Raw genomic sequence first — 13,970 nt, 5'->3', positions numbered from 1 at the left:
TTGGGAATGATCCCTAGGCTGCACAGGAGTGTCTGTTCCTAGGAATTAGTTGGGTAGGTGACAGGACCGGGAGCATGCCAGCAGCCAACTGGTTTTGCAGCAGTGGGGTTGGCTGTGCTGCAGCACACGAGTGTGTCCCCTACCTACTCCTTGGTTACCGGTGCAGCCACTGGCAGTGCCCCTTGGAAAACAGCTTCTCTGCTCTGGTTTGGCGTGTCTTTGTCCCCGCAGTGTCCCGGGAAGTTTTGCAAGTCATGGTTAAACTATTCCGTGGGGACTTGTGCCGATGTCCTTATTTTGTTAAATGTATGAGGACAGCTCTAGCAAAAGTCATGTGAGACAGTGCGTTCCTAGTGGGGTGCCATTCCTGGGGATGCTGCCCCAGCCCACCAACTCCCTGCCATTTTGCAGGTGGGAACTGGGAACTCACCTGCCTGGGTGAGCTGGCTTCCCTCCAGGAAGGCTCTGCATCTCAGGGCATGGCTGGGGCCTGCTTAGGCAGAAAGCAAAAAAGTTTAATTGGAATTTTCTTTAGGTTTTGTTGTTTTTTTTTTAGCAGTAGCTGAGAGTCACCTGTTTTTTCCGGGGCAGAGCTCTTCTCTTGGGGCTGCCTGCACTCAGTCTGCCTGGTGCATTGGGCAGACAAGGAGGAGTTTCAGGGTCTTATCTCCCTCACAGTGCCTTTGGTGTGAAAGGCTCTGTGACATTTTCAGACACAGGACTGCTGTCTCTGATGTTGTGCTTTCAAGTGCTCTTAAGTTCAGTGCCTTTGAACGAAAGGAAGTAACACTTCAGGATTTAGTGTTTTCTTTTTGGATGGTTGATTGTCAAGATTTGAGGGCTTTAGCCCAGTAGAGTTTCTAACGTACTTTTTTCCTCTGTTCTTTTAACCAATAAGTATAATCTTGTAGTTCAACTTAGCAATGTCTTTGTGAGTCTGGTTATTTGTAAAGTGTAAAGCTGATGTATTATTTTGATTTTGCCCCCCTGCAGCTGACCTGAACAACGTCAGGTTCTCGGCGTACAGGACTGCCATGAAACTCCGCAGGCTGCAGAAAGCTCTCTGCTGTAAGTATCTGTCTGTGCCTCACCCGCTGCCAGGAAGGCTTCATGACTGATGCACGAGTTTGTTCACAGCTCTCAGAAGCAGAAAAGCGCTCCCACAAATGCCCCTGCTCTGCCTGGTGCGTGGAAACCTCTCACCTGAAGGGTCTTTGCTGCCTTCAGTTTGTATGATCCTTACAAAACCAAAGTGCTCGGGACATGCAGATCTGTCCCTTGTAAGACAGAGCAGCAGATCAGAAAGAAAACTTAAGATCCCCTACATATTTCTAGCCTTTACACCCTTGAACCAAGTATTTTCACTGTACTCAGTAGTGAAGCCATGTCCTGTGTCAGCCACAGCTCTACAGTGGAAAGGAACACAATTGTAGTGTGTTGTGAACAGTGAGAGCCTGGGTGAAGTAATCACTCCAGAGCTGGAGTTGCTAATGGTTTGTTAAGTTGAATCTTGAGCCCTGAGGGGTTATTGCCTTTAAATGAGATCATCACAATAAACATTTAGCTTCATTTTTCCCCAGCTTTCGTTTGTGTTGAGAAGTCTCTCATCAGCTGTACATTAGTGGTGTGCATGTTCTAACGCTTTAATTCTCCCAACTGCCGTATGGTATTCTACTTGTCACTAGAGTTACATTTCCTTTTCAGCTTATTGTAACCTGATAGCTAAATAATTTGCTCAGAGTTTTCTTGATAAGCCAGTCAGTTGCCAAAACAAGCAGTTCATTAGGCAGTCCAATTCAGAGGATTATTAAAATATTTTAACACTCACTATCTGGCATTTAATTACAGGGTTAAATGTCTTGCCACAGTTGCAAATGTCTCAACTGTTGATTTATCTCTAGTTTGGATTTGTGCTCACATGCTTTCTGGAACTGTGTCAAACCTTGGTATTTTTGGGTATGTTTACTTTTAGGCTTATAAGCATGGATGAATTCCACTAAAGAACAGACTGAATTTCTGAATGTATTAAAAAACAGGGAAAAAAAGAGGAAAAAATAAACAATAGGTGCAAACTTTTGTAACATAATGAAATATTTCAACATTAATGCAGTGACAAAGAAGGAATTATGATGATCAGAAATAGAGATATCTTTCCGTGGCACAGCACTTCTACCACAGTTACTCTGGAAACCTGGTATAAGGAAAACCGGAGTGACATGCACTGAAAAATATTCATAATTAGTGCAGCACTGAAGTAAGAAACTAAAATTTTTGGAACTGCAAGTTTCACTAGCTGGCAGTGCACAAGTGTAACTTGTAACAGGTTTTTATGACTGGAAGTGCAAAACTTTGCATTCCATTTTATTTGTATTAGAATTATAGAATATCCTGAGCTGGAAGGGACCCAAAAGAATCATTGAAGTCCAACTTGTGGCCCTGCATAGGACAGCCCCAAGAATCACATCATGTGCCTGAGAGCATTGTTCAAATGCTTCTTGAATTCTGGCAGGCCTGGTGCTACCACCGGCTAGTGTGACCACTTCCCTGGGGAGCCTGTTCCAGTGCTCAACCACCCTCTAGGTAAAAAACCTTTTCATAATATCCAACCTAAATCTCCCCTGACACAGCTTTATGTTCCCTCAGGTTGTGTCACTAGTCACCAAAGAGAAGAGATCAGTGCCTGCCCCTTCTCCTCCCCTCACGAGGAAGTTGTAACTGTGATGAGGTCTCCCCTCAGTCTCCTCTTCTCCAGGCTGAACAGACCAATTGTCTTCAGCCACTGCTCATACGGCTTCCCCTCCAGGCCCTTCACAATCTTCATTACCCTCCTTTGGATGGTCTCTAAGAGTTTAATGTCTTTCTTATGTTGTGTTGCCCAAAACTGCACGCAATATTCAAGGTGAGGCCACACCAGTGCAGAGCAAAGCGGGCTGGCGATGCTTTACCTGATGCCCCCAGGACACAGTTGGCCCTCCTGGCTGCCGGGGCACTGCTGACTCATATTCAACCCCCAGGTCCGTTTCCATGACATTGCACTCCAGCCTCTCATTTCCCTCTCTGTATGTACATCCAGGGTTGCCCCATCCCAGGTGCAGAATCCAGCACTTGCCCATGTTAAACATCATGCAGTTGGTTGATTGCCCAGCCCTCTAATTTGTCGAGGTCTCTCTGCAGGGCCTCCCTGCCTTCAAGGGAGTCAGTAGCTCCTCCCAATTTAGTGTCATCAACAAGCTTAGTATACCTTCAAGTCCTGTGTTGAAGTCGTTTATGAAGATGTTGAAGCGCACTGGCCCTGGAATGGAGCCCTGCGGAACCCCACTAGTGAAAGGTCGCCAGACTGATGTTACCCCATTCACTATCACCCGTGAGGCAATTGCTCACCCACCACATGATGTGTTTATCCAGCTGTATGCTGGACGTTTTGTCCAGATGGATATTGAGAGACAGTATCGAAAGCTTTACTGAAATCCTAAAAGAGTACATCAACTGTTTTTTGCTTGGTCAGCTAGGTGGGTTACCTTGTCCTAAAAGGAAATTAAGTTTGTTAAGCAGGGCTTTCCCACATGAACCCATGCTGGCTGTGGCAGATGACCATGTGTTGTCCTTCAGGTGTTTTTCAATATCTGATTCCCACCATTAGATGATTCTGGACTCATCTTGACTTTTTTGTTGGGTTTGCTTGGCTAGGTTTTGATAGCAGGGGTCTACAGGGATGATTTCTGTAAGAAACTTACCCTGTGTCTGACAGAGCCAGTGCCAGCTGGCTGCGAGATGGACCCTGGGGCAGGCCAAGGCCAAGCCCATCAGGGATAGTGGTTGTGCCTCTGGGATAATGTAGTTGAGAAGGGTGGGGGAGAAAACTACTATGCAACAGCAGCTGGGAAAGTGGAGTAAGGATATGTGAGAGCAACAGCCCTGCAGATGCCAAGGTCAGTGGAGAAGGAGGGGGGAGCAGGTGCTCCAGGTACCAGAGCTGACATTCCCCTGCATCCTGTGATGAAGACCATGGTGAGGCAGGCCATGGCCCTGCCAGCCATGGAGCTCCATGGTGGAGCAAATATCCACCCATGGAAGTCCCCATGCCAGAGCAGGTGGGTTGCTGAAGGAGACTGTGACCCCCTGTGAAACCCATGCTGGAGCAGGTTTGCTGGCAGCACTGGTGACCACATGGAGGTGACCCACACTGGAGCAGTCTGGTCCTGAAGGACTGCATCCAGTGGGAGGGACCCATGCTGGAGCAGCTTGTGAAGAACTACAGCCTGTGGGAAGGACTCACGTTGGAGCAGTTTATGGACGACTGTCTCCTGTGGGAGGAACCCCTCACTGGAGCAAGGGAAGAGTGTGAGGAATCCTCCCTCTGAGGGGGAAGCAATGGCAGAAGCAATGTGATGAACTGACACAGCCTCTATTCCTTGTTCCCTTGCACCGCTGCAGGGGAGGAGGTAGAGAATTTGGCAGTGAAGTTGACCCTGGGAAGAAGGGAGGGGTTGGGGGATGTGTTTTAAGATGTAAGATTTATCTTCCATTATCCTGCTCTGATTTGATTGGTAATTAATTCAGTTAATTCCCCCAAGCTGGGTCTGTTTTGCCTGTGATGGTAACTGGTGAGTGATATCTCCCTGTCCTTATCTCGACCCATGAGCCTTTCAGTGTATTTTCCCTCCCCTGTCCAGCTGAGCAAGGGAGTAACAGAGCAGCTTTGGTGGGTGTCTGGCATCCAGCCAGGGTCAGTCGACCTGCTACAACTTTGCCGTGTGGAATTGTAATTATGCGCTGCAGTCAGTTCATCTCTTTAGGTTACACTTAGGTAAGTTTTCAGAGAATTGATGCTTTCAGAGACATGCAGTGGTGCTGACACTGATTACTCTAGCACATTCTTCATACTTGTATCTAAGGAGAAGTATTTAAGGAATTTGGTTAGCAGCCTTTGTTCTTACAAATATTTTTGCCTGGAGACACTATCATTGTATTTGTGTATTCTATCATTTCAGTGTCGCTTGTGAACTAAGTTTAATTAGTTTAAAAAAAAAAAAACTCAACTCATTACAAAATTCTTTTCCTGCATTTTGGCACTAGTAGAATTAGAACACAGTGCTGGATTTCAGGGCTCCTACGCCTACGCAAAACCAAAATCCCACTTGCAGTAGGTGCAGCTTTCAACTCTTTTCATTTCAGTTTTAAAATTGCAGGATTTTATATATTCTTTTCTGCAAACTTCATAGAAAGCAGAGCAGTTTTGTCTACTGAGGAGCACTCTAAAAATGTGTGCACAGTTGAAGGCCTGCAGAAATATTTCTCAGTGGCAAGAATAGAAACATTTTTTAAAAAGAACTATACCTAGACTTGAGTTCTTTTCAGTTCGTAAATCAGCCCAATGAACATTAAGACACTAGGATATTAAACTTAATGAAGAATATAGAAAATAGCAATCCTTAACAAATAAATGCTTGTGAACTGTGTTACCATAGAAGAATCTAGTGTGTGACTCTTATCATCCCAGCCTTTGAAATTATTGTGAGCATGCCAGGTGTAACTATTGCACCAGGGTTTTTTTAAATGTATGATTTTCCTTTGATAATCACATCAAAGCATGATGACTTTCTTGTTTTGCTACTTTTAAAGATCTGATCTTGAAGTGCAAACCACATCACAACATTGTGATCTCAATAAAATGAGATGTATTCACAAACTTTTCTTGGAGATGCAGCAAAAGAAAGTATCCAAGAACTTCTGTTAGGGGTCTTTTTTCCTTTAATTTTGTACAGGCTAGATTAAACACATTTTTTAATGTATCAACCAACAGCAGCAGGTTACAGAGGAAATGATTTGTGTTCTGGGAAGACCATTAATACTTTTTATCACCAGCCATATGTTGAGTTTTCTCTAAGCTCAGCTTGTGCCCTCCACAGTGTACTTTCTTCTGCCTGTTAATTGTCACTTCTGTCCTTCAGCTGGTTACTTATTCCAGGTTGTCTTTTAGCCTTTTCCTGCAATCTGTGTCTAGTTACAAACATCTTAACATTTTCTATATTGCCTTAGAGGCCAAAGAAGTATTCATATAAAGGACTTAGACTTCAAAATAATCTAGAAGCCGCTGCTCACACAAATTTTGGAGTCAGTTTTGGGATTTTAAATAGAAAAGAGTAAAGAGTGACAGACAACCCACAAAAAGTGCAAAGCATTAAGTGGTATGGTTTATTTCAGTTAAGGCTTTTCAAATCACTGAATGGCACCAAATATTCAACTCTTCGATACATATCTGACTGTGGAGCTTGTCTTTTGAAAGTTGGTCATTCATGGGACCTCCATATTTGCTTTTAGGAAAGAAATACGTAGTTTCATCCTCTGGGAGAGGACCCCTCCACATTCCTTAAGTCTTGGTGGGAAAGATGCAGGGGGAGCAGCTTAATGTGGCCAAGGCCAGAGCCTTCCTTTTTCCCATTAAAAGAGGTTCCCTAAAGCAGAGTGTAGTGGCAAGCACTTTCTGCTTGTTAGGAGATGATCATGTATTATTAACTTCAGGATAGGACAGGAGGCTGATGAAGAGTGGGCTGAAAGGCTTTTCAGAATATGCTGCTTATTAGTGGGAAAAGCTTTCACAAAGTGGAATGACCCATGTTTAGCAGTAGCTGCATATATAATTAAGCTGTCAGTCAGATGCCTGAGGGGTTCATTTAATTACCATTGATTCGTAGTCTCAAAGGAACTGAGAGTTCAGTCTAAAGCTCAGAGTTATAGGTGTTGAGAGGGCTGTGTTCTATTTTCAATTTGACTAATAAATTCTTAGAAGAAAAGTATCTTTCTGAGACTCTCAGGAATGGGTCTTATGCTTTTGTGGGATATAGTAGTGACCTTAGAATAGCTATACCTTGTATGCTACTAGATTAAACATAACATTCCAAAATACTTTCTTTTAATAAATATCTATATGCTAATGTGAAAAAAGCTAAAGTTCCAATAAACCCCTGCACAAAATCATAGATTCAAAGTTAAATTTCTTGGTTTAATAATAGAGATAGCATTCTGAGCTTTCCTTATTCAGTCTAGTACTAGGTATGTCAGGCCCCAGAGGATGAAATTTTCAGAAGTGCTTAAGGGATTTAGTAGCAGAAGTAAGTCCCTATTGATTTCCAATGAAATGTATACTCCTGAAATTCTTTTGGCAATTATGAAATCTCAGCATACTGTCCATGCAGCATAACCAAGCAGCCCTGTGGGCAGCTCAGGTGTTTCTCATCTCCCACTAGGACATCAAAGGGGCAGTTTCATACTTGGTAAAATAGGATACTCAAGTGTGAATTTGGCAAATGTGCCCTTAAGCAGGATCAAGTTCTAAAAAAATTCCTGTATGGTGTTTTGAGTTTAGCCTCTGCACATTATGGAGTTTTCTTGACATTAAGATGTTGCTTACCAGAACTCGAGCACATTTTTATCCCAATGAGAGAAAAACTGGTCTTGCAGTTGGGTCAATTTATTTTCCAGTTTTGTGAAGAATTTCCTAGATGATTTTGGGCAGTTCATTTTGGACCAGATGCTGCTCCCTTGGGTCATATTGAATCATGCTGCACTTTGTGACTGCTCATGGTATGAGCAGGATTAACAGCATCTGGGCTTTTAACATCCCCATTGCTCACACTCTGGAAATTCACTGCAAGGAGTTGCAAAGGGTTTTCATGTGGCAGCAGGAAGACCTGTGTTAAGATCTCTCATTTTTCTGATTTCCTTTGTTCTTATTCCTGTTTTACTTTGTAAACCAGCATCCCATAATTTTGTTTCCCCCTAAGTGTGATGCTCCTGGTGATACTAGTATGCAGAGGTTAAGAGCTGTTTTGCCTTGGACATCCTAATTTCAAAACACAGCTGACTTAAATTGGAATGAAAACCAAGTTTTTAAATGTCTGTGACAAAAAACCCCGTTGTATGTTGACTAATATATTTAAATGTGTCTTACTCTGTAATATCATAAAGCTATTTATAACTGTAAATGCTCTTCAGAATTAAAAATTGATAAATTTAATTAAGAAATAATAAACCAGGCCATTTAATGTTTCTGGAACCTTCTTTTCCATGTTCTCACCAGAGCGAAAAGTAACAGAGAGGTTAATCACAGTTCAGTTGTTCTTTGTTTGTGTATTCCTTGTGGAGTTTGGTTCTGTTAAGATCTCTGAACTTGTGTAAGAAATGGACAGCACATCTCAGTAAAGCTGATGACCCGTACTATGTTGAGAGCGCACTTGGTGAATGCAGTAATCAAATATTAGCCTGTCTATCTGTAGGAACATAAAGCATGAAATATATAATTTTTACTTACGTAGTAATTTACGTGTAATATTTCCATAGGATCCAAGATCTTAATAGGTACTTTACAGCTAAAAATGAAACAGATACACTCTGGTCTCTAAGGCCATAGCTGAATAAACAGTGCATTTGTAGGAGTCTTGAAACCAGTTTTGCACGTGACTTTCAGAGGACATAAAATGTCCTCTGGCCCAGCACGTAAGCCAAGTAAAGTGTGCTATTTACTTTTTGGATGTGGGTAATACAACCTCTGTTTCTCTTCAGTCTTTATTGTGATTTATTTTTTTAATTCTGACAGTGGATCTCCTGAGTCTGTCTGCTGCGTGTGATGCCTTGGACCAGCACAACCTCAAACAAAATGACCAGCCGATGGATATTCTGCAGATCATTAACTGCTTGACCACCATTTACGATCGACTGGAACAAGAGCACAATAACCTGGTCACCGTTCCCCTTTGTGTGGACATGTGCCTGAACTGGCTGCTGAATGTCTACGACACGTATGTCTGGGTGCTCTGGACTGGGGGTGCTCAGGAACTTTCCCAATAGCAGGAGTGGGGAAGGGGGGAAGGGGCAACGAGCTCCTCTGCCTTGTTGTAACATGAGTGGCTTGGAGCTGAAAAAGAGGGTAGTTGAAGTGAAAGTTTAATAAACCTAATAAGCCTAATGGTTTGATGGCTGCATTTAGCTGAATCAATAGAGCCCTTGCTTAGGCTTACAATCCTAGATTTATTAAGCCAAGCAGTGAGAGAGCTGGAAAACAGAACTTTTTAAGCAGATTTCTATGTTCAGACCAATATGTGTGTTCAGGCCAGTTCTGTGACTGCATGTCCTCAGTAGGTCATGGCTTTGTGTGGCTTTTTAATTTATTTAGATAAAGAAATTTAAGAGAATTATCAAGAAGCAACAGAATGGACATCATCATATAAACTCTTGTATGTGTCTGTAATTCTGGTGTTAAACCTTTTCAAATATGTCAATTTTCTATGATTTTCAATCTGTCATTCTTGTTCAGAGATGGAAGAGGCTCATCTCTAATCTAATGTGCTTACAACGTTTAGCAGTCAGGAGATTTGAGAAATACTTAATTCAAAATTCAATTTTAAAAATTGTACCTATAAGTGTAAATACAACAGACTAAATGTACCTGAAGAAAATTTATGGGTTTTCCTATTCAGTGGGTTTATGATGTTGTTCATAGTGCATAGGCAAATTCCAACACACGTTTATAAGCTAATTTTAGAATAAGCCATTATGTTTTTATTTGGTGAATTTAGTGAAAAAAATGTCATTGGGAGTCTATTATTTGCATTTTTAAGGTTTTTATCAGCCACTTTCAGCTCATCACTGTGGCAGAATAAACATTTACTTGTAGAAATGGAAGGACATGGAACAATTACTGTATTTCCATTGATATTTCCACTGATACTGAAGTGAAGTGGCATAACATCGTTATTCTATCCAGCACTGGATCTTCAGTGATCACCTGCAAAAAAAAACAAAAACAGATTTGTACAGATACTGTTTTCCTGCAGGATCACCTCCAATAAGCCAGTTGTTTGTGACATCCTCTGCAGCAGCTGCAGTACCCTGTGAAGTGGATTACCCAGATTACATTATATTTCTTGTGGTGTACCAGTGCAGAATGGGGCTGTATTCATTTAAGAGCCGGGTTTTATTTCTTTAATCTGCTTTAGCTTTCACAGAACTCTGATCCACTCCTGAGTTATCATCAACCGTAAATAACATATAAACGAAGACACCCAGTTTGTGAAAAACAAAAAAGATGTGCTAGGGATGTTAATCTATATCAGCCACATCAGAAGCAGAGAGGGAACTAAAGGTCATTCCACAGGCTGCTCCTAAGCTGAACCGTCCGGTTTAGATTTGCCATGTCCAGTCTGGTTTTCTTCACGTTGCACTGTACTGCAAGTACAACATTAGAAATTATAATTGTCTGCCTCCAGGCAATTCCCTGGGTGTGCTAGGGAGCTGCACATTGCAGGACACAATGAAACACAGAAGTGTTTTATGCATGAGGAAAGCTTGTAGCTATTTTACCTAAATTCAAGTTTGAATTACACTGGTAAGAGAGATGACCTTGGGGTTGCACGTGTTTAGTTTTCATTGTAAACTTAATAGGCAGAGATCAACCGAAGTGCTTAGCAGTACCGGAGACATTTAATTAAATGTACTGAATCTTTACTTTTCTTATAATTGAAAACTGTCATTTGTAAAGATATTAATCAAATTCACAGTCAATGACTGATCTAATTATGGGCACATCTCTGCAAATCCAGCTCGTTTCGAATTTGTTTAATTGATCAGTCACTCATGCTCATTTGCAGTAGCATGCTAAATTATTGGTTTGACTTGGGAGGAGAGGAGAGTGAACTGAACAACTCATGATTCATACAAGTTTCAATTTAATATGCCTTGCAGAGAAATCATCATTCTACATTCTTCTCTTGTATAATTTGCATGAGCCTGGTATTCATCAGGAGGAGTTTCTCGGGGCACAGATTATAATTAATTTGGAAAAGATTTGAGGGAGAGGAGTAAGAGGAGTGGAGTGTGGAAAGCATAGGTAAACAACAAATGCTTATTTGTGATGGAAAACGCAAGATTCTTTAGTAAAAGGTAGCAAATTCTAAATTTGGCTTTGTCCAGCAGTTTGGGTTTGCACCTTTTATAGGATTTGCAGGGGACATGTGTGGGTAAATGAGCACCACTGGCTCCCCAACACTTTCATATGATTAAAAAGACAACTTGCATCCTTCTGGAATGGTGCAGCCTGATGCATGACCATGGCATGCCTCTGTATGATTTATCTTACTCCCAGTGATGGTCTGATTGGTGATGCTTCAAAGCTGTTAAGACTCTGCTTCAAAAATGTTGGTTTTAGGCACTAGCTTCCTATTTTGTGTATGTCTTCATTTGCAATAGATGTTACAAATTTGAAATGCCATCAGAAATAAAAGTCGGGGGGAGGAAGCCAGGAACTGGAAGTAAATTGAGTTAAACCGGATGACTGAGAGAAGATGTGAAGGTTTGTCACTGCATTGCCTGCAGCTCAGAGGAGGATGTTCTCACAGTAACATTAAAAAGCAAAAGTAGTAGCATGGGCATGTTATAAGACAGGAGTTAGTGTGAGGGGGAGGCTGACCAGAGGCAGCAGGGGGGACTGACTGGAGTGAGTGTTCCAGACCATGGCACTGCACAGGACAGGTTTGAACGCTTCGAGGAGGAGCTCAGAAACCACACTGTGGTGTTAATGGCATAACTGCCTTGCCATGCCTCCCTGCCTGCCACGATTTCTAGGCAAGTCTCATCATTCACGTGAATGTCTTGCAAGTGTCTCTGTTGCTACACCCTGCTGGCAGAGGCTGCTTTTTGTGCTTGGCTCCCTGTTGCCTTTTCAAACAAGTCAGGGCAGGGCTGACAGACAATAAGCAAAGACTTCCTAAAAGCGACTGCTACATCACATTTCTAGTGAAAGTGAAGCTCTATTGTCTTTAGCAAAGGGGCTGGTTTGCTGTTCTGTCAGGGACCTCATCTTCTCTGAGAATTGCTCAGCAACAGTTCATAGAGAAGCCTGTTCAAATAAGCATAGGGTAAAGGCTTTTCACTCTTTTTTGCCTGAACAAAGGGGATGAGGAATTATTTCTGATAGAAATTGGTACAACAGTACAGTCCAGTTCAACTATGCCTGTGAAGCCACAACCATATTTTATATTTTGTTTCTGGCTTACCTAGTAACCGACCAGCTTGTGCTCTGCAACATGGTTCTCTGTGGGACTTAATTTAGGAAGGCACACAGTACTGCAGTGAACTTGGTTACAGTAAACAAATTATGGTATGAATGGATCGTATTATCAGCCACTGTTTCTTTTCCATTAGGGGCCGAACAGGAAGGATCCGTGTCTTATCTTTCAAAACTGGTGTCATATCCCTTTGTAAAGCACACCTGGAAGATAAATACAGATGTAAGTCAGTCTAATTATTTTGGTTTTACCCTATGTTTATATTCTTGTTTTATTCCGCCTTTTACTTATTGCATAAACATTTAAATAGCATACAACAAGTAATAGTTTTAGATATTCTGGATGCAAAGTGTGTTAATTTGTTCCACCTTTTACTTTTAAGTTATTTATTCAGTATGGTTTTAGGTAGTTTAGCACAGTGGTCTCCAAATATTTTTGATCCCACCCCTACCAGTAAAAAATTTTTGAGCATGCACTTCCAATAGATGCGTATCTATTTATAAATTATATACATGTACCAATGTATTAATATATTGTCTGCATTATAGAGCATGCAAAAAATAAAATGCTAGAAAGAATGTGATAAAGATTAAATAAACACTATTTTGAAAATTTTAATTTGATCTATTTAATAGCACCAAAAACTATTTCCGTACTGCAACCTAATGGATTGTTTAGAGCACTCCCTGGGGCACAAGAACCCCTTTTGGGAGACCACTGGTTTCGTACACCTTCATACACAAAAATGCATGTCTACAGGACACTTGCATTACACTATTTTCAAATATATTAACTTTTTAAAATGTTTTTCACATTGTGATCAGTCTTATTATGTACATTGTGTTTAAATATAGTTGCTACCATTAAATAAATATTAAAGGTGTGCAAATTATGCATATTTTACTAGACGAAATACTAGAAAAAATTCCAATGGAAGTCTTATTCTTACCTGAATAATGAATCAGTTCGTTAATGAGACTAGGATCCAGAAAAGAACTGATAAATGTAATTCTCAAGAGTAACTTTCTTATTAAATTAACTAGTATCACTCATTCATACATTTAAAAGTACTGCTAAAATCGAACCTTTAGGATTTGACCAAATGCCATAGCAGTTCTTCATCAGTTGTTATCTTTCATTCTTTACTAATGAAAGCTGAAGAACTCTAAAGAGAAAAGAGACAGTACCAACAACAGAGTCGATGCATAACTATGTATAATTGAATCAGATTTTAGGGCAATCACAATGAATGTCATAGTTTAGATTTCTAGATGTTCTATGTGGGTGTTGAGAAAAAATATTCGGGAAATCTTTTAAGAAAATTACTCTGTACAGGTATTTTTCAAAATGGTATTTCATTGAGGATTATCAAAGTTATAAAGGAAAACATTTATTCATATTTTAGATTCTCCTGCAGTGTATATGCATGGTAATGCATAACCTATGATGTGTCCTATAACTTTCTCGAGGTTATAGGACACTTAATGTTTTAATGATGAAGAAATCAAAAGCTAAATAGTTGTGGGAGAGGAAGGAATTGTGCCTGTCAGGCTCTGGTCTGGCTTTGCCATCCATGCTGAGGTCGTAGTGCAGTTGCTGTTAATATTGCTGCAAGTATGCAATGAGTTGCAGCCCTTAAAATTTTTTCCCTCATTTGTGCAGCAGAGCAGAGTTAGTTGTGTTAGAGCACAAGTCTTCAGGCTTGCAGAGGTGATGGAAGGTTACATCCCAAAATGATTTATCATAAAACTAGACTTTGCAACAGTGAAATTCATGTAATTAAAATATAATCCTTTCTCTATCCATTTCTTTATACCTTTGGAAGAAAACAGGTGTCAAAGCAACACTAGGAAAGTTATCTTGAGTAGTGCTGAAACACCTTTATAATTGCATCCCTTGTGTTGCATG

At 40.9% G+C, this 13,970-nt stretch overlaps 1 protein-coding gene across 16 annotated transcripts in view; it reads left to right on the top strand.

Annotated features, from left to right (window-relative positions):
* Window positions 1-13,970, top strand: part of DMD (dystrophin) — a 1,013,774-nt gene that overhangs the window by 948,038 nt on the left and 51,766 nt on the right. For all 16 annotated transcript variants that reach the window (XM_027688940.1, XM_027688937.1, XM_027688948.1 and 13 more), the window contains 3 exons: window positions 994-1,068; window positions 8,597-8,798; window positions 12,199-12,284. In XM_027688940.1, the coding sequence (XP_027544741.1) occupies window positions 994-1,068; window positions 8,597-8,798; window positions 12,199-12,284 (363 nt within the window). The remainder of the gene's footprint in view (window positions 1-993; window positions 1,069-8,596; window positions 8,799-12,198; window positions 12,285-13,970) is intronic.

Source organism: Neopelma chrysocephalum, unplaced genomic scaffold, assembly GCF_003984885.1.
Source record: "Neopelma chrysocephalum unplaced genomic scaffold, ASM398488v2 Primary Assembly neopelma1_76, whole genome shotgun sequence".
In the NCBI taxonomy this organism is placed as follows: Eukaryota; Metazoa; Chordata; class Aves; order Passeriformes; family Pipridae; genus Neopelma; species Neopelma chrysocephalum.
The sequence above is the reverse complement of the archived record's forward strand: the minus strand, read 5'-3'. Positions and strand labels throughout refer to the sequence as shown.